The sequence below is a fragment of the Panulirus ornatus genome, chromosome 43 (assembly GCF_036320965.1).
Source record: "Panulirus ornatus isolate Po-2019 chromosome 43, ASM3632096v1, whole genome shotgun sequence".
NCBI lineage: Eukaryota > Metazoa > Arthropoda > Malacostraca > Decapoda > Palinuridae > Panulirus > Panulirus ornatus.
The window spans coordinates 22,846,376-22,872,821 of NC_092266.1; the positions used below are offsets into that span (position 1 = coordinate 22,846,376).

Genomic DNA, 26,446 nt, shown 5'->3' on the forward strand with positions numbered 1-26,446 from the left:
TGTGTGTGTGTGTGTGTGTGTGTGTGTGTGTGTACAACAGCTGGGCAGGTGTGTATGTAACGTGCACATGGCTTGGCAAGTGTGTACCCAGTGCACGTGAATGGGCAGGTGTATCTGCATATGGGTGGTGGGTGGGTCCGTATGTTAAGGCAGGGTTGTACGGACGCCCAGCAGGTGTCTGTACATGGTCGGGCAACTACACTAATTCCATGGTGTCCGCGACGAGACATAAATTCCAAAGTAATTCCTGAATTTGTTGTTTGTGGGATACGGGTTCCTCAGGACCCGAGTTCCTGCACACCCACATGCTTGACCGAGGCGTGTACCGTAGCCTCTTGTACCTCAAGGTACAACCCTTGAGGTACGATGGTACGACGTGAGGGCACGTGAGCACGACGGTCCGACTCGAGTATATGATGGTCTAATCAGTGACACGAGTCTTAATGAGGGGGAGCCGTACTTTATCTAAACGCTGACTTTGGTGCGATACATCCTCCACTGTGCCTTATATGCACAGTCCTCAAGTGAGACACACTTCGATAAAGTCCTCAGGTTAGTGACACACGTACTTGAATGTGACACACATTACCTCGGTGAAGTACAGCGTGAAACCACTGTCATACCGGAGGACCATTCCCCCGTGACCCAGTCTACTTTTAACGCACGGCACTTGTGGACTGACCTTGCCCGTAACCACGCAGTTCGAGTTCTCACTGACCTTGGTGACCTCGCGGATCGATCACGTCCTAAACTTGCCTTCCCGATTAAGAAAGTAGTTCATGACGTCGTCTCCTTTAAAGATGCCTCTCAAAGTCCACCTCGCAACACAATGAACATACTTAGCATCATCGTAATAGCTATTATGTTAGTTCCACATTGCACAAGTAGCTAAGTCTGCCTTTTTAAAGACTCGGGAATCAATTCTCTTCTTCTAGACAGTGGCTCCAGTTATATAAAGGACTGGCTCGTCTTTGTATGGAGTACTCCTCTCACATCTAGGTAGGTTCCAGTTCTTCATATCTGTTTGACCAAATACAGTCCAAAGCCGTTCGATTTTTCGGCTTTCGTACTCAGACTTAAAACCCTGACATACAGTTGGTTCTCTTTCCCTCTTCTCTAGCTATTACTATGGTTTCTGTCCCGGAGAACTGACTGTTATAACTCGTAGATTACTTCCCCCCTCCCCCACTCCCCGCTCTCCTTACTTCTATTTCGTCCAAGGCCACGCCTTCATGAGGACTTAAGTTCGTCCGTGTATGAAGCCTTCGACATACGTGGAAAAAAAGAAAAAAAGAAATGACCGATCACGTCCCAAGCTGGGCTGGTCCCCGGCTGGGGAAGTGATTACCTTACATCGGACGTTAAGAGGAGGAGGATTATATATTGGCCAACATCAGCCACACTCACTCCCGCTGACGTGACGTTCGTGAAGGACACGACACCCAGGAGCTGGCTAACCCCTCGAGCACGACGAGACAACCCGTTACTACGATGATACGACTCCTTGAGCACGACAGTACTACAACCCTTAAAAACGATAGTACAACCCGTTGAACACGACAATACAACTCTTAACACGACCCCTTGAGCACGACAGTACTACAACCCTTAAAAACGATAGTACAACCCGTTGAACACGACAATACAACTCTTAACACGACCCCTTGAGTACGAAAATACAACTCTTTAACACGACAAAATGACCCCTTAAGAAGGACACTACAACCCTTCAAAACGATGGTCCGACCCCTTGAGCGCAATCATACAATCCTTCAGTATGTGGTACAACCCCTTAAGCACGACCATTAGGGTCTTGGATATGATGGCCGTTGTGCTCAAGGGTCGTTCCGTCATGCTCAGGGGGTTAATAGTACAGTGGAGGGGGATAGGCGACCTCGGCGTGTGCAGGACCTGTGGCGCCGGAGGTGGGGTCCTGCCGTCAGAGGAGACACTTCCTTGCAACACCCATACTGAGGCGATTGTCTTCAGACTACGAAAACCCTAAGGTCAGACCTAAACTCTAGTGAGCCTGGCCACATCACCCATCTCATGTGAATGCAACTGCTTGTCGAGTGGGGTCTAATTGACCATTCAGAAATGGAGGATTCATATGTATGTAAAACTGCCTACTTGTACGGTTCGTAAAGTTTATACACTCGTGAGATCATATCTCGTGTGTGTGTGTGTGTGTTTGCATGTTTTTACCTACCTCAGTTATGCATATGGCAAAGAAGCCATACACTCTCGGGGTTTCCTTGCCTCTGAACTTCGCATTCCTACAATGCTCTCAGAATTCACTTCCTCCCTCTCCATATTGCTAGGACTCTCCGTGCACGACGCGACCTGGCCTATAACCTGACTCTCATGGGTCGAGTTAGAGGTATTGTCGGCATAAACAAGGATCGTACCGTCTTGTTCAATAGGGTTAGGCTCAAACAAATCGCATCCTTTGGATTGCTTCGTCTTTTGTTGAAAGAAATGGTGTATCACATCAGAAAGCCTGCTAGGAACTTGTAGGTGGTTATTGTGTTTACCCTTAACCTACTTTCTTCCGGTGTCAGTAGTTCTATGACTTCCGTCTTCTCCCGCGGTTCATTCCTCTAAACTCTGGTGTCATTCTCGATTAGCTCCTTTGGACCTTCTCCAGCAATTCTAATGTGTCTCCTCTGATACACGCGGATGTAACTTGAGATGATTATATATCTTAAAGATGTTCTTTAACATCTTGTTCTCGTAATGGAGGGTAATTTTGACAATGATACTTCAAGATACAGTTTACTTCTCTGAACTCACGTACCGTGAATTTCTGGTAATGTTAAACCAAATGTCAAAGGTGGATTCGTGTAACTTGTTCCCGCTAGTTTGGTAGACAAACGCGACTTTGTTTACATCCTTTCTCGTCTCTTGAGTGTTTTTACACTTGCTTGCGTCGTGTGTCACAAGCCACATGAGTGAGAGATGTTACATTATATCCAAGTCTTGTTACAACATGTTACATTCTAGACTGCTTTATACCTCCTTCATGAGCTTCTTATCATAAGTTTGATCCAACTCCCTCTGGCTCGTCATATCTATAAATCAGAAACACCAGTGGTCCTGTTGTGCGTTATGAGACACCACGTGATGAGTTCACCTTACTTAAAGTGGTGTCCCTGACGTGGGTGGGTTTCACCTCTCTCAAACTGGGGGAACTTATCATCGTTCTCAGAAATGTTTCACAGACACCAGCCTGCAGAGTTCCAGTTTCTTGATCGTTCTTACGTACAGGACAGAATCAGAGAACTTCTAGTACGCCAAAATGTTCCTGACTCTCGAGCAGAACCCCGAGAGACTGGCTGTTTTCGCGATCTCCTGGTGTCTCGGCACTCACTACTAAACCCTTCAGGGTCAGGAGGTCAGAAGGTCATACCGTCATAGCTAAGGGCCGTACAGTCGTACTTGAAGAGTTAACTAAACAACGAACGGAACCAGTTGTAATAAAGCTGTTCCTCGCTTAATAAAGCTTGAGGACATTCACAGCCACGAACCACATATACAACGAAGCCTCTGAAGCCCAGTCTAGCCAACCTGAGCCAGCTCAGCCTAGGTTTCGACGGTCATCGTCTCCAGTCATCAGCTGCGCTTAACCTCAAGCCTAGTCAACTTCATCAGATGATAACAGTCATCAGGTGACGGCCAGGTCCTCGGGCCTAGTTAACAGTCATCAGGTGACGGCCAGGTCCTCGGGCCTAGTTAACAGTCATCAGTTGAAGGCCAGGTCCGTCTGGCAGTCATCAGGTGTAAGCCAGAGCCTCGCACCAAGTCGTCAGTCAGTCATCGGGACAAGTCGTCGAGCGTAAAGCGCTGGTGCGATAACTGGCCTGATAACATCATCAGCACGCCCTGCGAGCGGGCTCGGGCCACAGCCTGCATTAACGGTGCATGATTCAGGAAACTGGCGACGCACTTTAACACGCTGGGGGGTGACAAGCTGGAGCGAGGGGTGAGGTGATGCACCTGGCGAGGCTCACGAGACGTGGGGGACTCGTGTCACAGGACATAATGAGCACCGTGGACACAAAGGAGAGAGCAACCTGGGTGCTCTTGGAAGTTCACGGGGTGGAAGAACTGCTGCTCATGACAGTGGTGAAGGGACAGCTGCGTATGACAGAGGGAGGTCAAGGAGCAGGACAGGTGCTTATGACAGGGGTCAAGGGTGATAAAGTTCATGACATAACTGGTACTGGTGGCATGACTGACGTCATGAATTGCTACTGGTGTGACGTTAGGCTCAGGGCATGACAGGTCTGGTAATACGACCCCAAGACTCACAGTATATACAGTCCGGACGATAAGTAGAGGCGGTAATTTGGTGGTAGTCAGGCCGGGTACTCTTAAGGTACAGCCACGTTGAGAGGGACGGGGTTACCCTCGGGTATAACGTTAGGCCTGGCCTTCGACCTGACACCCTATAAAGACCAGATCGCTCCACATAGTGCAGTACAGCAGTCGATGAGGGCGGACACACTGTGTGTGTGTGTGTGTGTGTGTGTGTGTGTGTGTGTGTGTGTACGTGTGTGTGTGTGTGTGTGTGTGAGTATTGTGGTATTGTGTGTGTGTGTGTGTGTTTGTGTGTGTGTGTGTGTGTGTGTATTGTGGTATTGTGTGTGTGTGTGTGTGTGCGTGTGTGTGTGTGTTGTGTGTGTGTGTGTATTGTGTATGGGTGTGTGTTGTGTGTTGTGTGTGTGTTGTGTGTGTATGTGTGTGTGTGTGAGTGTTGTGTATGTGTGTGTGTGTGTGTGTGTGTGTGTGTGTGTGTGTGTGTGTGTGTGTGTGAGTGTTGTGTGTGTGTGTGTGTATGTGTGTGTGTGTGTGTGTGTGTGTGTGTGTGTGTGTGAGCCAGGCGACCTCGCTGCCTGTAATCCAGCCAAGCCAACTTCACGCTGCCCGTCTCGCCTCTTGCCTCCCGGAACGACGGTATCGCTTGCCTCCCCAAACATCTTAATCGTGACGGTTAAGAAACCCGGAATTATTAAACCTCTCATTAGGCTAATCTGAATGATGTCTCCCTGGCTATCACGGACTACCTACAGCGACAAGTGCTGCCCAGCTCTTTGCAACCAAGAGGGCCAGAGGGAACCGTGGTATATGTGTCTCGTAAACAACAGGAGGATCAATGTGATGATCATGATTCACGTGATGTGTGTCAGTGTCTGTGTATTACTTCCTGTACAGAAGATGTTTACCATTCACATTGCTCTTATCTTAACTTCCTTATCATCAACTTCCTTCATCATTTCAAAGTTCTCCGTTTTTTTCTTATTATTATTTCAACGCACCAAGTTTCTCCAGCAGTCCAATATTGCATGGTTATGGAAGTAATTGCTCATGTCTAACTCTTCCTCTTGCTTGGTTTACTGTTGTGTCCAGCTGGTCTTCTGTTCCTACATGTTTCAGACCTGCTCATTACCCTCGACGTGTTCCTTGAGGAACTTACCATATGTACTTATGTCTGCCCTTCTCGTCTCTCTCCTGACATGGGCTTCTCTCTCTCTCTCTCTCTCTCTCTCTCTCTCTCTCTCTCTCTCTCTCTCTCTCTCTCTCTCTCTCTCTCTCTGTTCCCGTACTTGTGGTGTGTCATCTGTTGAATCTGACGACTATCAACAGGTAAAACGTAGTCATTACGTCAGAATTTGTTACATCATCCACGTCAAACATCCACTTTAAGAAACAAATTAAGTTGTAGAGAGGAAGCAAAGAAGAAAGTGTACGGTGTGCCGAGCATGAGTGTGTGGCGTGGCTGTCCTGTGCGTCAGGTGTCCGGCAACACGCCAAGCATTCCCTCAACATTCTTCAGCAAGAGAGGGGCCGGGAGTCGGCCGTCCCACGCCTCACTCTTAATGAATTCTTTTCCCGTCCCGTTATGTATGTTGTCGCTTCTGCTGGTGGCGGTGGTGGCGGCGGCGCTGACGATGAACGTTAACAGAATGGACGTCTGTCTTCCATCATCGGTTCGTGATGCCCTGTCAGGGATGGAGCTGTCCTCGGGTGGCAGTCAGTATCTGGGTTAGCCATGATGTGGCGTTACCACTGTTCGCTGAATGGCTCCCAGAGGTAAAGTTTAGGCTGCCTTTCGAGTGTCTTTTGAGGGCATTTTCCCCTCACACATTTCCCTCTGTGTGGACCTTCCGACATTGTGATGGACTTCGATGATATCTGCGGGTCTCGTTCTCAACATTCCGAGGCTTACCGTAAGTCGTGGGGGGAGGAGGAGGAGGAGGAGGAGGATTTCGTTATAGACTTCGAGTTCGGTGCACGGCCGCCACTGGTGCGTGGATTGTACACGTGTGTCGTACGACAACGCTTTATCTCTCCGGACTAGCTTTTTGTGAAGGTGCGGTTCACGGTACTGTAGATGTATGATGATTCTCTGTGCAGTATATCTGATGATTTTAGTTTGAGGTTACAGCTGATGCAGTGGGGGGCTACAGAATCGTACTGGAGGGCCGAACGGTCGGATACTGTAGGGAAGGCAAAGCTTCTTACTAGTACACGATAATGGTGATGACGTGGCACGTTATGGTGTGTGTGTGTAGCAACATGGACACCAACAGTAAATTTCGCACTGGGTGAATGGTTCAGGAAGAACACTATAATGGTCTACAATGCTTATAAAAGATTAGTGTGGCTCCTTGATGGTACAGATATGATGCTTTTGAATCATTCGCTTTGTTATGTTGCCCCACAATTACTTGGCCCACGGCAGGAGACGTCCTAACTCAACTGTTTGCTACACAAATTTTACTTTCCATTATTTAATTGATTTATTCTTAACCCTTTAGCTACGACGGTACAAACGTTGGGTATGATGGCCTGGCCTCTGAACTAACCCTTAAGGATTAGGTTCAAAGGCCAGCCAGGCCATCATAACCAAGAGTCGTACCCGCTGTGCTCAAGGGGTGAAATAACTTTGGATTTCGCAGAGACAATGTGATACAGTGACCAGTTTGCGTACAGTCAGGAGATGATGCAAGGACGGTGGTAGACTAAGCCGTGGCTGCTGATACACAGCCAGTGGTAAGAGTTGGGTGTGGTCGGTGGCAATAGCAAGGGGTCGTCCCTCCCTAGCCATACAGTTAGGTGCTTCATCTCAGGCAACAGCCTTTTACACACACACATACACACACACACACACACACACACACACACACAACAGATCCCTCTTCCCTGACGTGGTGTGAAGCCCAACCACGTTCATCTACCATCTCTGAAGATCGTACATGACAAAAAAAAAATTATGAAAAAGATATCTGTTTTTCTTCATATTCGACAACTGTCACTGTTCAAAGCAACCCTTACCATCAGGGTCATAACCTAAGCCATGTTAAGGGTTTTCAGTATCGAGTTATGGGATCCCGGGAAGCAGGTCACGCTGGTCACGTGATGACCAAACCTTTCATGACCACTGATCCTGCAAGCTGATTGATTCCGCGAGAGCATGATTAACTTTCCTCTCATAAGAACCTCATTAATCAGCTTATACATAAATTCTCTCTCTCTCTCTCTCTCTCTCTCTCTCTCTCTATATATATATATATATATATATATATATATATATATATATATATATATATATGTTGCAAGAGGTCACAGTGGTGCGCGTGATTCAGTATTTGCTGATAACCACGAGTAAAATGAAACACGATAAGCTTCCAAGTGCACTTTCGTGTATTGATCACATCGTCATGGGAGATACAAGAATGAGACACAAGACGTAGAACAGTCAGATGATATACAAGGAAGAGACGTAGCTAAGACGCTATTGGTAACCAAGCGTTAACGGATATTGGTGTTCCAGTGTCACCATCTGCCTGTTTTGAAATTACCATGTGCGTGTGTGTGTGTGTCATCTGCCTGTGTTAGTCTCATCATCTGCCAGCGTGAGTCTCACTATCTGCATGTCAGCTTCACTATATGTATGGTAGTTTAAGTTGGCCTCACCATCATTTTATGTTAGTCACTCCTATGTGTCAGCTTCACCATCTACGAGTGTATAGCCAAGTGTTCCTGATGACGTGTTTTCCCCCAGGACTACCTGCACTACATGACGTACAGCGCGAGCTGCGTCAGGGATATGGACGACGGCGAGCGGTATATCGTCTACACCCGCACCCACTGGTCAGTGCCAGGACTCCGCCTCTTATTGTTTTGGTAGCAATAGCCTCCTCAGCGGGGAGGGTTACGGTATAGTTGTTGTGACTAATGTAACCTGGGCTTATAGCCCCAGAGAGTCACACTAAATGACGGAGTTTTTGCAGAGGGGAAAAGTAGAGGAGGAGGAGGTAGTGGCCAGCATCAGTGGCTAGTCAGAAGAAAGCTCTCTACAGTGTGAGGGTCAGTGGGCCAATATATTAACTGGGGGGTCTACCACAGACCACGTAATGACAGTCTTCTGTCGATTGGTGGTGAAGAAACCATCATGAGCACAGGCTTGAGGCAGGGACGAGATCTTTTTGTTAAGATTAATGGTACTTTTTAATGGCTAACAAATGTTAAGTAAATTTAGTGATATGCGAACACACAGTACACCTGGGAATGGTAATAAGTAAGACTTTTGGGGAAACAGGAACGCATTAAACTTAATACCAATTAGACAGGGGTGAAGTTCTTATATATATGGGAATAATTACTGATCGGTCAACCTGCATAGAAAACGTAGTAGACTATCAATGAAATCAACCTCAGAAAACGTAAAATTCCGAACAGTTGTAGGGCAGACTATGTCATATGAAATCTAATCATTCGCCTAATACACTAACCTCAACTTCCTCGTATCCTCAGCGGTGACTGGAAGTACAACTGCCTGTGGCTCAAACGTCGAAGCGCCAACGTGCTGGAATTCATGCTGGGTGAGTTGGCCTGCCGCTGGATTCCTGTGGACACATACATACACAAAGATAGTACCAGTATTAAGGCAGTTGGGTTATTGGGAAAGGCTTGCAAGCTTTAACTTTGCCCACTTGGAAGAGAGAAGAGTGAGGGGATGACCTGATCACAAGTTTTAAGCTTATTTAGGCCAGACGGATGTTACAGACAGGGAACAGTTCTTCGAAAGATATAGAGATAGATCAACTAGCAACAACATGAAATTACGCAAGAAACTAGTTAAAAAAGACATGTAAATAGTTACTTTAAGGTATGATAGTAGTGGACGAATGGAATGAATTGAACGAGGACGTGGCAGATTCGGACAACGTACAAAAGTTCAAAATGCCTGTATGACAGTAGTATACGTTGAAGAGATAGGATCCTCCTCTAGTGTAGAACTCTAACAGGACAAATAAGTAATTACACTTACATAGTGTCCTTTTCACTTCCGTCCTTAGCTTATCTTCTATTTCTTCTCATGAATCAGTAGTGTTTTCAGGAAACATTTTCATTCAACTTCATAGCCTCAGGGGAAAATTAATTTTGTGTGTGTGTGTGTGTGTGTGTGTGTGTGTGTGTGTGTGTGTGCGCGTGTGTACTTGAACTAAAGTAAACCTACGACTTTGGTTTACCCCAATGATTCACTGCAATTTTTCAACCGTATCAGCATTTTGCCTTGAAGTTTCATATACCCATGGTCTTGTGCTGCTACAACCGTCAGAGTATACATTCACTGTATGAGCTCGATGACTTCCCCGAGGTACGGCAGGGTAGGTATCTAACCGTGCATCAGTTATACCAACATCAGTTATGTCATTACATCAACGCTCTTCATAGGTCGACAAATACCACTCACATCCCCAGAAATCTTCTCAGTATTACTAAATGTTCTACAAAACACTTTTCATGCCCATAATACAAAGGTAAATCAGTTCTAAGTCCTATTAATGATGTGACACAAGTACGATACACTGAAATATTTACATGAATGTCATGTGATCATCGATCTTGTTCACGCTGCCACAGGCCTCTACCCGAGGGAGACCTTCGACTTGTCGCTGTGCGACGCGGACAAGTTCGGCGACATGACCTCCTGGATCACACAAGGCAGTAAGTTGGCTCCTCTTCCAGTATTGTCTCCAGTTCTGCGTGGCGTGTTTTGAAATCACTATGTACCAAGTTCGCAAATGGTGGTAATGGCGGTGTTATCTCGCACACATCTAATTAACGAGTAACTTTACTTTCCATTTTCATTGAGATATCTTCTCGTTAAGGTGGCTGCCACTTGCCTTACAGAGTCCCTGTTGGAAGAGCCCACGACGTGCCCCATCGTCGGCACGTACGCCGGCCAGCTGCCCGACGCCTCAGGGATCTGTGCTCAGCTCTACTCTGACTGCGACTCCCCAGAGATCATGTATTACACCGTCTCTGCCTGCAGGAACGCATCCACGGTGTACGAACGTGAGTGTCCTAGCCAAACGGGCGTATTTTAGCTGTCACGTCAAGTTCCTTGTATACTTCCCTTTGCTAAGTTTAACTCAAGTTGCATTAGCTTCACTAACTGTGTTCTAGCCTTTGGAATACTAATTCCTGCTTTGCTGAAACCAGTAAAATTGTTAAAGTAACTTAACTAACTTGTCTGTATTGAGCATCAGCTACGTATGAGTACTGCAGCATTTTTCACTAACAACTTCAGTAACCAGCTGAGCAGAACCTAGGCCTGGTAAGGCATATCATTACATGTCGTGCGAGGGACAAGTGCCATGTTTTGCAGGCGAGGATTTGCCAGGCCCCACGAGTGAGGCAGGACCTTGGCTGCCGGCCGAGCAAAAGGTCAGTACGGGCGCTGTCCTCACCATCGTCGAAGACCAAGACTGGCGCAGACAGAGGCAAGTGAAGAGCGATGACTTTCCTGTGGACAACTCCCGCACCTCAACATTCTCTTGGCGTTTGGGCAATGTTTCCACCATCGTTGACGACCGTGGTGCTCGCAAACGGAGGCATGCGAGCGGCGGGCAGTTTCGTGTGGCTAACGCCCGCACTACGACAATATCTTGGCTTTGGGGAACCACTCCTTCCCCTTATACTACATCTAGCACCGCTTCAACGACCACAAGTACCACTACGACAAGGCCCTCTACCACTGTGGACTCAGGATGGTCAAGCCTACCTGTATCCCGTCCACCAGGTCCCTATGCTGGGCCCTCTTCTGAAAGGAACTATAACAGACATGATCCATACATCGAGACTCCACGTCGACAGGAGCCACCTCGTCGAGATGGCTACAATCCTATTGGCTTCTGGCCTAGCAGCCAGACTCAGCGAAACAACCAACCAGCTGATGTTACTCCTGCGACGCCAGTAGTTGGGCGTGGGCCTGTAAGACACTATGCACCAACTGAAGATACTCCTGCGCCGCCAGCGGTTGGGCGTGGACCTATAAGACACTACCCACCAGCTGAAGATACTCCTGCACCGCCCGTGGTTGGGCGTGGATCTGTACGACTGAGGTCAAATACCACCAGTGACTCAGGGGAGTCGGGGGTGCCAGGACGTGCCACCTGGGTCCCAGGGGCACCTCCAGGATTTCAGCCTCTCACCTCCACTCAGCAGCCAGTTGTGAGCGACACCCTCCCGCGGGAGTCGCTCGAAGATAACCCTCACCCTGCAGTAGTACCGTCGCCACCCCGCAACACAGATTACAACTACTATAACCCAGCTGGCGGCACGAACCGTCAGCCACTTAAGCAGAGTGGGCACAGTCAGCGACCAGTCAAGCAAGGTACGCAGGGCAGGGAGTACAGTGAGTATGCCTGGGACAATAGACACAAATATCCCATCGGGCACTGGCTCACTGCAAGGCCTCGGGAGAAAGCTTCCGACATAAACGCTGAGCCTGACCTACGTGACAACGGAGCATTAGGGGGACCGTCAGGGGAATCGGAACGTAGCATGACAGACAATCGGGACGTGCACTTTGGTGGTGGTTCGTCTTGGGTATCTTGGCCTGGTAATGGTGGTGTCCAGGGCGAGGACAACCCCTTCACTAGAAGTTCTGCACCTCCAACCTTGATTGAACCTAAGAATGTTACTACCTCTTTCCCTTCTGGTTGGAAACCATCTCTTGGGCCATCCTCTCTTCCTCCCTTCACTGTAGTAACCTTTAGGGATGAATCCCATCACAATAGACGCCCTAGCAATGGGCACGCAACTGACGACGATCAACAGGTAAGAGACAGTAGTTTTAGCCTTCTTCAGAACAACAAGACAGTAAACAGACAACCAAATGGCAGAGGCTTCTGGTCATCTGCCACAGACACTACCAGAAATCGAACATCTTGGGATTCCAGCTGGAACTCAGACGGAAAAAGACCTGTGTCTCAACATTCGTACACACCAACTACCAGACAACCAGCGGTCTTCACGGACAGAACCATAAACAGACCAAGTGACACATTAGGTTTCCATCCAATAGATCCTGACCGGCAGAACGTACTAAAGAGCAACATAAATGGGATAGCACAAGTCTCCACTTGGGCAAGAGATCAAGGCATTGTTGAAGTCCATGACATCCCCTTGAGTAGTGAGAGACAGGCCGGGATGTCTCCGGGGCGTGCCACGGGATCTCGTTGGGTATCGGAAATCACTGACACTTCCTCTTACCATTCCGGAGATCCGCGAGAGTTCCATGGTCAGTCAAGCATCGGTGAGCCTCAGCGCCGGCCAGGGGCCGTGCCAGCATCAGCATCAGCGTGGGGCGTCGCGGTCAAGCCCAGGAGGGTAGAAATGCCCATCCTCCCATCAGGTACAGTCAGTCCCTGGGCGTAGGGCAGCGGTAGTTGAGACTCGACACCACACTGCACCATCCTCCTCCCCGCCTCACACACTCCTCCCTTGTCTAACACCTTGGAAGCCACGCCAGCCAACATTGCACCGCGTCATTGTGGCCTCACTCCCAACTACTCGCAAAGTCAGAAGACTCTTTCACTATGAACGAGAGACGATAGTTGTCAAAATGGCACAGACGCACTTAATCAGTAATTACTTAACGCATAATCATTGGTGATCGAACGGAATACAAAAATTAGATCTTACCCGTGAAAAAAACAATAATAATGAGAAGCCATGTTGATAAAATACGCAGCTCTGTGGATGATACAGATGGTATGTGATGACCATAGAACACGCGGGAAACTGTGAGCGTGGTGGTAGCCTGTGGTAACCGCCAGCGTCGTCATCGTAGCCCGTTAAGTACGACGGTGTGACTCTAAGGTATCCTCTCTCGGGTTCACCTGTCACCCTCATGTGCACGCTTTAGACTTCTGCCTCCACCTACCCATAGATATGTGCCTTTCAACCATGCTCTCACTTGAAATACCTTGTCTATCTCTATCTCGACAATAAATATTTCAAAACTAATGATAAAAAAAAAAACCCTGGTATGATGGCCAGGCCACTGACCTCATCCAAAAGGGTCAGGTCAAAGGCCAGGGTGTCATACCCCACTGGTCACACCGTTGTGCTTAACAGGATAATTATCCAAGAACTCATAGAATAACTTCGTCACAGGAGAGAGTAAATTACGAAAGTAAAAATAAAGCGAAGTGTACCAATAATAATCGACATCCACAGAAGGAACAGCTCTGTTGAGAGAGAGAGAGAGAGAGAGAGAGAGAGAGAGAGAGAGAGAGAGAGAGAGAGAGAGAGAGAGAGAGAGAGAGAGACTCACTAGCGACGAGCTATGCCAAATCGCTGGGCTCGTGTTAGTGGCGCTCACCGCAGGAAAATTTAACAAGTTACTCGTGAAGCGTTCTGTGCCATGATGAGGAGATTATGTGCGTATGTGGACTGAAAGTAAGCAGCCCGCCTCACTTGTGGGTGAGGCAGAGAGAAAAGACGGCTATTTGGGCCAAAGAACTACAACCTGGCAGATAATGAAATGCTGGTTCACGCTGCAGCTGTCGCTAATCCTCCCGAAACCCGAGTGGGTAAGACCACGAGAGAGAGAGAGAGAGAGAGAGAGAGAGAGAGAGAGAGAGAGAGAGAGAGAGAGAGAGAATGTAGTAACGTAGATCTCGCGTAAATAACTGGCTGGACGTGGTAGTAGTTCTTTTAGAGGAACAAGGGCATAATTCCTATCGGAGAACTTTAGTTTTAGACTTAATAAGAGGAGTATGATTTTAGTGTTGCTAGGGGAAGACTTACGGTGAACACTCTTACTTGGGATGGTCTAAGGTAGAACTTAGGTGAAGCATGACTCTTTTTAAGTTCACCTGACCTTCCTGCTTCACATCACCTGCATCTTACACCCCAGCCATCCATGTGTACCAGCACCTACATCCAGCCACCCTGTGCACCAGCATCTTACACCAAGCCACCCATGAGTACCAGCATCTACACCCAGCCACCTTCTGCACCTACACCCAGAGTACCGCCTTACAGCACGACACAGACGGGTGTTAACTACACAAAGGAAGGTCTCGTTCCTTAGCCGAGAGGAGGCTACAGTGTAGTCCACCTGACATGTGTTTACCTCAGTCAATCACTGCACCACCACTGAACTTGGCAAGAGGTGTATCCTACATAAACACACCACTGCTGTCACATATATATAATATATATATATATATATATATATATATATATATATATATATATATATATATATATATATATATATATATATATTCACGTGTTACGGAACTAAAGCACCATAGCTCATTTCTTGTACCGTGATTCGTAGAATAGCTTATGTTCGTTCTCGTAGGACTTCACACAACTTTACCTTCGAATAATTAGTGAACGTAAGTATATGTAATGAGCATCGCCAGTAAACTATTTCGTAACGTGTAATCATATATGGTTATATATAAAATCGCTGGTGTAGAAACACTAATATCTTGAGCAGCCTCCTCCTTCTTCAGCGTTGTGCGTGTCGCGAGGTCTGATTTCTGGAAATTAAATCTCACAAGTCTTCTCTCCCTCTCTCTGTCTTACGTCCTTCGTGCCGTGATAACTTTTTTTTCCCCAGCATTTATCTAACTCATCCAGCAGAGTCCTCCTCTTTTTTTCTCTTCTTTACGATGGTCTTTGGTCCTCACGTCCTTCAGCGGACTTCCTCCTCGCAATATGTCCTATCGAATCCTTCTGTCTTCGCGCCATAACTGCGAATCCATATCGCCAGCTAGACTAAGGCAGGAAGGGATTAAAACAATACGCCCTAACCGGCATATCATCAGATTCTAACCTATTTAGATATCAAGCTATATTGTGGAAAGCCTTCAAACTTAACCTAACCTAAAGCCTCTTCACGAACCCGAGGTAAAAACAAGAATCAACAGCTAGTTTACTGGTGATGTTACAATACTTTGAGTCTTGACACACTGTTAACAGGCATGATGAAACTGTCTCATATTGCTCTTGGTATTATGTCACGTGTGTGCATGCCTGAATGTTGCCTAGACTTCCTGTGAACCTTGATTGTAACCACCGCTGTTGAGATAAGCGCACGACTCAACAGTAGCAGTATGTGAACCTCGCTCTTACCGAGGTAGCTGGGCGTACTCTGCCTCCGCCGTTGTAGGACTGGTGTATCACGTGACCATCTGGAAGGTATGTGTGTTCTGGGGTTACAGTTCTCTCTTGTAACTTCAGTCTTCGTTTGTAGATGTTACACATACCATAGCCGTAGTATTCCAAATGGTCTCCTGCACCGCTGCGAAGAAAGGAGGTAGGTAGGTGGTGCATGACTGTGCAGGTACGTAAGATCTGGAGGGCGTGTTCCAGGTTCAGATCTGCGACAGACTCCAGAAGCAGCTGCTGCCGCTACCCCAACACCTCCACCTGGCCTCGCCTGAAGAAGCGCTCTTGGTCACCTCTGCCCATCTCCTATCTTGCCTGCTCGCCCACAAACGTCCTTTTTCACGTTTATCCTCCCTCCTGTACACGTTCCCCGTCCACATACACACATTCCCCAGACGTCCTGCCCTTGACACAAACGACTTATCCCTCACATCTCCCACCACCCACATACCACCACCACATGTAAGTCATCCCTAAAGCACACTTGCTCTGCCCCACATTCACACCGGTTCCCTATGCACTCCGCTCCTCAAACAGACCTTACGTCTCCCACCAAAGTCCCCATCTTATACGTCCCCTCCTATACAGAAGCACCCCATCTTCCACACAAACCTCTCTCCCCTCTCACAAAATCTTCTCTACACGTCCCAATTTTGACTCATCGCCCCCCTCCTAACATACGTTCTCCCCCACATACTTCTCTCACACACATCCTCTTTTTAAAAGGAGCTCACGCCTACTTCCCCGTGCCCTTACTTCACACACGTCCACTTTTAAAGCAAGTACTCTAGATTGAATTCATCCCCTCCTTTCACACGCTCCTTTCTAGTGCAAGTACTCTACACAGAACACGTCGTCTTCTTCCCCTCAACAGTTACCTTCTCTGACACACTGCCTCTCTTATACGTCCCGACCCTTAAACACTAATTTTCCCCTCACCCAAAAATTAGTCCTCTACCACATTCAGACTTCCTGTCTTATACATCATTCTCGGACAGGGCGATGGGGGATGAGGGAGAGCGAGTGGAGGGGAAGGGGTGATGGCAGGTGGTGTAGGCAAAGGTCAACATATAGGTGGATGGAGGTCGTCACGGGTCGTCCCACCCGCCGTACCCATGGATTGGGTTTCACCTGTGATTATCGTCTGGGTTTGTTGGGGTTTCCTAATCCCCTCATGTTTGCTTGTCTTCTATTTCTTAAGATTACACTCGCTGCTGCATCTACAGCTTCGTATACATTTTCAGCACAGACGGTATTACTTATTCTTTAACTGTTCATCTGAAATGCACTGATGACAGTTAGAAAACACTGATACACTTACTTTCAAGATGTTACCATACAATTTTTTTTATACATATACACCATGCCCTAATTTCTGCTTTATCATTACGTATCAATGTGAATCATTACATTAATTCTGCGTGCGCTCCCCAACCAAGCTCCCCTAAACAAGCGGCACGGTACTGACTGCTGTCTCCCATAGTTTGTATTAAGACTAACCACACGAGGATTAACCATTGCGACGCTTCTTTTTCTTTGAACGGCGAAGTTGATTAATAATCATCCTTCTTTTGCCTTTCCCTCTTCTTGTAGTCGTCCCACCCGTAGAGGCCAGGGCTGCAAACATCTGAGGTGCTTCAATTAACCACTTCACATTCTTTTACTTGCTGTGTCGGCTGCTTACATTCACGCACACACACACACACACACACATATATATATATATATATATATATATATATATATATATATATATATATATATATATATATATATATATGGAAAGTGTACTTGTACGAGGGATTTTTATACTCGCGGAGCCCCGTCACTTGAACATTTCTTTATTATACAGCTTCCTGCATATGTGTATGTCTTCATGAGCCATGTCTTCAGTCATTTTCTTGCATTCATCCAACACTTACAGCACAAAAACACTTTATTTTGATCTCCTTTCTGTTGAACATGACCTTTCCTAATACTGACTTCTCTCAGAGTCCTGTTTTTGTTGTACATCTCTAATAATGATTTACAATGATATTTCCGTTTCAAAGGAGCTTCTGTTAATCCCAACACTATAAGCCCCTGATGCACGTCTCTTGGTTCCTAATATATTCAGACTTCGATAACATTTGATATAAGTTCTTTCATTTTTTCTTTTCACTTACTATTCTGCTAACTGTAAAATCTTTAACAAAATTTTATATTCTCCGAATCTTGCAATGAGGTCATGACATCCTAAGACACGAGTTTCTCTACACAGGGGCTTTTGCATATACCTCAAGGACTGAGTGGAATCCTAGTAACACAGAAAGTATGGGCTTGTGTACGTACGAGGTGGGTTTCTCTCACGTGTTCCATTCATAATGCTCCGGAGCGAATCATGTAGACCCTCATGTTCCAGACCTACATATATATATATATATATATATATATATATATATATATATATATTTTTTTTTTTTTTTTCATACTATTCGCCATTTCCCGCGTTAGCAAGGTAGCGTTAAGACCAGAGGACTGAGCCTTTCAGGGAATATCCTCACTTGGCGTCCTCCTCTGTTCCTTCATTAGGAAAATTAAAAAAGAGAGGGGAGGATTTCCAGCCCCCCGCTTCCTTCCCTTTTAGTTGCCTTCTACGACACGCAGGGAATACGTGGGAAGTATTCTTTCTCCCATATCCCCAGGGATATATATATATATATATATATATATATATATATATATATATATATATATATATATATATATATATATATATATATATGTCCACTCGCCCAACATTGTATCTTTCACCTCTAATCCTTCGCACAGCAGATATATGATTTCAAACCCAGTCCTGGAATATATGATGACAGTCTTGTTTCGAAGTCCACAGCACCCGCTCCACTCCAACTGCCTGCAGTCTGCAGATGCCAAACAAGTTATATCACTGACCAAGTTCAGAAATCTTTTGTTTCTTGGTAACACTACTGCCATATTTCACACGGTGCTTCCGTTTCTTCATTAACAGTTCACATGTTCTTAATTCTGCATTACACTTCATATAACTTACTCCACCGGACTTGACACGAAGCTTTTTCTCGGCTTTCCTAAATCGTTTCTTGTTCTGTCTTGTAGTCCATCAGTCAGTCCTTCCTTAATTTCAAGGAACTGGTCAATAAAGACGTCCCTCAATCGATTCAGAAACCTAAAAGTTATAACTGTCTTCCCCTCATGTTGGTTAGTTCCCCTTCGAAGTGTGTGCTCACCGTGGGATCTTGCGTGGCAAATCTATATGCCACCTCATATGGAATAACCTTACTGGTGGTGCATCATTTGTGTGTATGTCCCTGTTACGTGTGTATAGGAGTAGCATTTCTTTCTCGACAGCCATCCAAAGTCTATTTAAAGTGAACAATTTTTGACGTTGTCTTACACGACCAACTCTCCTTATCCTTTACCAATCACGACAGTCAATAAAGTTAAGCTTATTACCTCAAGGTCCATAATCCTGGCCACCGTAACCTGGCGCGGTGTATGGAGTCGGGGAAGCCATGTTAGCGACGCCGCATGGCCTGCTTGATGGTCACTCGAGCCCTCATCCTCACCGCACAGGTTGCCAGTTGCTTCGCAGTCGCTCACTCCCCCACTCACGTCACTTTACCTTCGCTAATTGTGAAACAGAACATTAATAACTTTTATAGTTTCTTCAAGGTAAATTTATTGAATTACTTTTTCTACTCCAAAATATAAAGAGCTTATTCACTTTGTTAGCAATGAACAAGATGAAAGTCAAAGGTTTCCCCAAGTTAACACATACATACAGCACCTTGCTGTTACCTGGGGGTAACTTGGGCTGGATGGGTCGCTTTAGGTAATAAATATAACTATATTAACCTACATTTAATGACACGGTTTCTGAAAATATTTTCTTGATGAAAACTCTTAACAGGACCGTCCCCAGGTTAAAGTCTCTCTAGGGGATCCCCAACCCAGTCTTTGAAAAGAAGTCTTAAATTTTCTCTAAAATGTTCCACGATCACCTGGAGAGACCATCAAGCTATTGGTGTTAATTGACTAGCTGTAATGTATGAGCAAAATCCTTAAAATATGATAGTCTGCTCCCAAGTTCCATCTAGGAGACGCAAACAAACCCGTCTTGAAAATCCTGGCTACGGACCTGCCTTATGATACTTTTTGCATGACAGACGAGCTTACATAGTCTTCTTCTCTAGGATGTAAAGCATTACTAGTTTTCAATCTCAAATGTAATTTAAGCTTATTTGTTGACTTACAAAATCTCTCTCAGTGTGACGTTCTTTGCTTCATAATATTGCCAGCATTAGTTACTTGTACCTTTCCCGGAGTTGAAAATTCATGATAAATAATGTAGGAGAACTAACATCATCGTTTTCTGAGCACCAAACATTGGTTCATGAGAATTTGAAATATTGTTGCTAGTTATGAGTCATTATGACTTGACCTGTGGGAATGTATGAAGTACTCACTAATGTGTGTGTGCGACAGAGCGGGAGTACCAGTGCCTAGGGCAATGGGAGGAGGAGGGGCGGGTGTACGCTCTCACCTACCGCCGTGACATACACACCTACGAGTGCTTCGTTGGCGTTATCAAGACGGACGGGGTCGTCTTCATAAAGGAGGCCGGTGCTCGCTGCTCCCGGGGCGTCCAGCCGGTGATCCTCGGCATGAAGCTACACAGGAAAGGTGAGTGCATCAACTCAGGTGACTATACTGATCAGGGAGTGATGATGTTAATTGCTTGGTGGAAGACCTGGACACTTAAAACGTAGGTTCATAGTTGTCAGTATAAATTTTCAGGTGGTTGGTGTCGGCACTCACTTTGTTCCTAATATGGAGTCATTTCTCATCAGGGAGCACCATAATACATAGTATTGGCCTAATTCATCACAGATGAATCTTACCGTAACATAATTATGTTAGGCATAACCATATGCTCCACTCTATCCTTGCTACCCCATGTAATGAACATTGCAAAGTCTGCTTTTCAGTGGCTTGGGGTGTTAGATAGGCGACGTTATTTCTTCTCGTGTGAGGAGGTATACCATATGGGTTTTATCCATCCACTATAGAGTGCTACTCGCATATCTGGGATGGCCCTTCTTCCGCCTCCTTTTTAAGCAGAGTGGAATGACGAGCTTTCTGCCTTATCAACTCTGTAGTTATCACCTCTCTTCAGTCATCCTTTTCTGACAACCATAATGTGTTGTTGTACTTTCCTTGCTTTTCAGGTATTATTTCGGTCACTGCTCTCATGAGCTATCTACGTGTGTCGGCCACAAAGGATAGGACCCTGTGGCACGCGCTTAGCTGGTGTTTCCCATATAATGTGTGTGGAGACTATTCCAGTGCCACACACGAAATAGAAAATGCAGATAGAAAACTGCTGACTTTTCAATATATGTATTTTCAAGATTCAAATACTGTTCTCTTTCAGTACATGGCAACTGATAAGTAGCCGATTGTTAAAATGTACTCTGAAACATATACAAGACATGAAAAAAAAAATGACACTACGAACTAGGTTGTTTTATATTGATATGTAGTTAAGGCTTGGCATGGGTCAATATCTTAGTTGGGTGGGACTGAGTACGCTGATGTAAATTTTACTCTGTAATGATCATCACTTTCCTAACAGCTTCATGTACACCAAAGTCAACGCCGACCCGAGCCAGCCAAAGCTCTCAACGGAATCGCACGCGGCCGCCAGCCACCAGCCCGCCCTGGCTACACACCACCAAACCCTGGAAGCCTATAACAGGTGAGTGGATCATCTAGCCAGCTCCTGTCCTCGGTTACCTGATAGTTTTACACACTATAAAGGACTTTACCTCTCCAGCACGACCACACAACCCGTGGGCACCACAGTACGACTTTAAGGCATGACAGCATAGCCTTACGAAGGTCACGCTATTACACCCAAGGATCATACTGTCGTGTTCAAGGGGAGTAATGTAATGCACCGAAGATTAAATTCTAGCACGTTTCGTTAGTGCTTGCAAGTCTTCATCTCCACACGTGTGCCCTCACGAAAACGCCCCCGCTTTTCACAAATTACTGATGGAAGGTGCTGCATCAAGCGGAATCTCACTAATCAATCTCTCGTGGAACCTCGAGAATGCATGCCAGTGCTGGCCACCAAGTTTCATTGCCAACCACTTATTCTTGAGGCGTAACTGCACACGTATTCCCAGACTCTTCCTCTTCTGTCCAGTAACGTAAGTGCATGTCGGCAAGGTCTCCGCCTTTCTCTCCACTTGCCTTCTTCCCTCTCCGATCCTGCATGCCAAGCGTGTCTTGTTTCTCCTTCTCTCTTATTTGTCTCTTTAAGGAGCCCTTCTGCATTACTTCTGGCTGTGTCTTAACGCTAGTACTGTATGCTCACGGTAATTCTGTGTTTTCGTATTAACTATTCCTCCGCTGATGGTTTTCAAGAAATACCCTGCCATTTATCTCTGTATTCATACAATCCCATGATATTAATGTAGTTTTCATCTTCGTTTAAGGGTACAAGTAATGGTCGCTACAGGTCAAGGTTTGTACACTTACATTTATTGTTGAGGTATTTATATAAATCAATACACACATAGATGCCAAACTCGTTATTTCTGCTAATATTACCATCTTTCTTTACATGCTGCATTAGCTGTAGAGAGTCAGGCATTAGTGACCTGTAAGGTAGGTGATACATGTGCTGGTTTAGACGACAAGCACAGTGCTTCACTAAGTACGCTTTCTAGGCTTACGGAGAGAACGAAGAAAGGCCGTCATGCCTTGGGAGATGTGAACAACTATAACGCGGGTGACAGCTCGCAAAGCCACATCAGTACCATACAAAAGAATTACATGATGACAAGACTCTTGAACAGTATAAATGATGAAGCAAAAGAACAGAAAATCCCAAGCAGCAAAGACAGTTTAGATCACGGGAAACTTCACTATCCTTTACTTAAACACGAGTTTCAAATCCCTCTAACCCATAGTAAACGCGAGGCTTCCCATCGCGCTCCCCAGCGAGTGAGGAGAGATGCCGATGAAGAGCAAGAAGTGATGATTGATACGGACACCAGTGAATCGATGATTATTACAGTAAGAGGTTATGTTCGTCGCGCTAGAGAGAATTCAATGATGAATCGTGCACTTGGCAACGGGCAATCATATGAAGCCAGGAAGGTCAGTATTTCCCAAGGCACACATGCTGATCCTGGTCACAAGCGTGAGACTTATGCCCCTCATCAGTGTGACAACTGTTCCGTCCAAGCCAGCGCACCTCAAAATTCTAGAGAGGAAAGAGATATCCCTGTAAAAATATACCACGAAGTAGATCACAGTCATGGGCATAATACAACCTCAGCTTTGGCAAAAAGTACCTTTCTGGTTCTTCCTGTCACTGATGTGCCACCTCCCGTACCTGGGGTTACCATGCTTATAGTTCATGACAGTACCACACACGCACACGACCCTGACCATATGCCGCCAGGATCTGGCAACACCCACCACAATGGCACTAACAATGGGATAGGAAACACCCATCACAATGGTGCTGACCATGGGACAGGAAACATCCACCATAATGGTACTGACCATGGGACAGGAAACACCCAACACAATGGTGGTGACCATGGGACAGGAAACATTCATCACAATGGTGCTGGCCATGGGACAGGAAACATCCACCATAATGGTACTGACCATGGGACAGGAAACACCCAACACAATGGTACTGACCATGGGACAGGAAACACCCATCACAATGGTGCTGACCATGGGACAGGAAACACCCACCATAATGGTACTGACCATGGGACAGGAAACACCCAACACAATGGTGCTGACCATGGGACAGGAAACACCCAACACAATGGTACTGACCATGGGACAGGAAACATCCATCACAATGGTGCTGACCATGAGACAGGAAACACCCATTACAATGGTACTGACTATGGGATAGGAAATGCCCATCGCAGTGGTGCTGACCACGGGACAGGAAACACGCAACACAGTGGTGCTGACCATGGGACAGGAAACACCCAATACAATGGTGGTGACCATGGGACAGGAAACACCCAACACAATGGTGCTGACCATGGGACAGGAAACATCTATCACAATGGTACTGACCATGGGACAGGACACATCCATCACAATGGTGCTGACCATGGGACAGGAAACACCCATCACAATGGTGCTGACCATGGGACAGGACACATCCATCACAATGGTGCTGACCATGGGACAGGAAACACCCATCACAATGGTGCTGACCATGGGACAGGAAACACCCATCACAATGGTGCTGACCATGGGACAGGACACATCCATCACAATGGTGCTGACCATGGGACAGGAAACACCCATCACAATGGTGCTGACCATGGGACAGGAAACACCCATCACAATGGTGCTGACCATGGGACAGGAAACACCCATCACAATGGTGCTGACCATGGGACAGGAAACACCCATCACAATGGTGCTAACTATGGGACAAGAAACACCCATCACAATGGTGGTGACCATGAGACAGGAAATATCCATCACAATGGTGCTGACCATGGGACAAGAAACACCCATCACAATGGTGGTGACCATGAGACAGGAAACATCCATCACAACATTGCAGACCATGGGACAGGAAGCATCCATCACAACAGTGCTGACCTTGGTACAGAAAACACCCACCACAGTGGTAATGACCATGGAGTTAGCGATAGGCACAGCTATGACATTGGAGGTGACCACGGACCCAGCAGCACACATGAGATTCCTGCTGACCGTAGAGGTAGAGATGGTACCAATTATCACACTGATAATGACCGCAATATTGTAGGTAGCAGGGTTAACAAAAGTAATCCTCACAGTGATGCTGACTATGAAGTACAAGCTGGTGATGTAAATAATAATGGTACTGATCATGAAGTACAAGCTCTAAACGACCATCACCATTCTACTGACCATGATGAAACTGACAATACCCAGCTTCAAGATAAACCATTACATAAACTTTCTCACATTAATAATACTGGAGATGAAGATAACCTGAATGATTATAGTGAAGATAGGTTTAACAAAGGAGAAAGTGCCTCTGTGAAAGACCAGACCATTAACTCAGGAGATGAGCTGTACCAAAACTTTAACAGCAGCATCAAGTCCTCTGAGAAAGCAGGAGAAAATATACCTAAGACCACTTCAACTCACATCAGAGAAATCAATGGGTCTCTCAGTGGCAGTACATCAGTTCTTGGTTACACAGGTGACTTTCTCAGTACAGAATCTAGCACAAAAAATCATGAGATCAGTAAGCCCAAGATATATTTTCTACCACGTACAACTTACCTTGTTGATAAGGAGGCAATGGTAACCCATAGTTATAATCTTGAGATAGACAGTGAAAATCAGACACACAAATTAACCAGCAATCAGACAGGAACTCAATGGAGTCACCTCACTGGAGTGCATGAGAATGTTACTAACAAAGATATAATGATGAGTGAAAATGATCATACAGATATAGTTCTCAGAAGTGAAGATACATCTTCATATGAAAAAAACAAAATAAATATGAGCAACATAACCCTTAACTGCATCAGCATTATTGATAATAATAACCTAAACATGACAGAGAATGTGACCAAATTTAATAGCTTCACCAACTGCTCTGAAAACTGGACTATTCAACATGATAGTATAGTTGAGACTCCTACATCATGGACAACAGAGGATAATAGTGACATTCCGAAAATCCCTATCAGCTTGATTGAGTATCCCACCCACCCACATACCACTGTGAAGCCATTCATAGTGACCCTCCCTGCTTTGGTCTGGCAACCTCTTGGGGAGCCAGGTAATCATAGCAAAATCATAATTATGCTTCTACTTGAATTAGCTTTTTGTGTCGTAACTAGTTTAATTGTTTTAACTGAAGATAATTCTTAGTAGTTGCTCTTTAAGTTCACAGTAGGTTCCACAGTTCAAAAACCTTATTTCTTTTAAGCTTTTACTTCTTTAGAAACATCAAAAAAATAATTTCAACTCTTTGCAGCATGAGTAAGAAATTCTATGTGTATTGTAAGCCTGTAAATGTTACCAACATGACCTGACTGTTCTTACCTTTTCCCAGTCCTAAAAAACTGGTACATCCTGTTCTGCCTCAAACATTTCACATACAGTATTGGCTGTCTTTGTAACAGATGTTAACACGTCTGTAGTACCGCTGCATATCAATCTGGCTATCATACAATGTGAAGCATTCAATAATTGTTTACTCTTCTAAATGAGTTTATCTACCTTTGAGTACCTATAATGAGACTTTACCAGTGCAAAGCTAGCAATAATTCTTATTGCACATCTTGCATGTTTCTCTCTAGCACAATGCACATTATGCACCTGCCACTCATTTTTGGTGGGATCGCTTTTAACCGGTACTCTGAGTTTCTTTCAAATGTTTCTGTATTTGTCCCATGCATATTTAATTTTGTAACACACTGAGTAGTTTTTCTATAACTCTGGCTCGGCTTTTGGGTCGCAGTCTTAATTACAAAATTTCCCCCGAGTTGAGATGAATTTAGATCAGCTGTATTGCTCCTAGAGCTTTGTTTTTCTTTCAAACCTTCATGATACTTCTTATCTTCCAGTCCCTCTGTTTAGTTCATGAATTGTTTCCGATTCTCTCTAATCTATTTCTACTCATTTGGTTAATTAAGACACAGCAGTAGTCCATTTTACTTCTGTACATACTGAGATTTCCATCTCTTGAAGTGAATGTTCTCATTACCATACTTCTCATCATTTGATTAAATAGTAATTATTTTTTTTTTTTTTTATTATACTTTGTCGCTGTCTCCCGCGTTTGCGAGGTAGCGCAAGGAAACAGACGAAAGAAATGGCCCAACCCCCCCCCATACACATGTATATACATACGTCCACACACGCAAAT

At 45.5% G+C, this 26,446-nt stretch overlaps 1 protein-coding gene across 2 annotated transcripts in view; it reads left to right on the plus strand.

Annotated features, from left to right (window-relative positions):
• The window catches only part of LOC139762404 (uncharacterized), an 84,251-nt gene that overhangs the window by 52,529 nt on the left and 5,276 nt on the right, over positions 1 to 26,446 (plus strand). Inside the window, exons 8-15 of one of the 2 annotated variants that reach the window (XM_071687254.1) lie at positions 8,069 to 8,157; positions 8,821 to 8,888; positions 9,934 to 10,017; positions 10,204 to 10,368; positions 10,682 to 12,712; positions 19,996 to 20,193; positions 21,146 to 21,268; positions 22,154 to 25,354. In XM_071687254.1, the coding sequence (XP_071543355.1) occupies positions 8,069 to 8,157; positions 8,821 to 8,888; positions 9,934 to 10,017; positions 10,204 to 10,368; positions 10,682 to 12,712; positions 19,996 to 20,193; positions 21,146 to 21,268; positions 22,154 to 25,354 (5,959 nt within the window). The remainder of the gene's footprint in view (positions 1 to 8,068; positions 8,158 to 8,820; positions 8,889 to 9,933; positions 10,018 to 10,203; positions 10,369 to 10,681; positions 12,713 to 19,995; positions 20,194 to 21,145; positions 21,269 to 22,153; positions 25,355 to 26,446) is intronic. The other variant, XM_071687255.1, reaches the window with a different exon arrangement.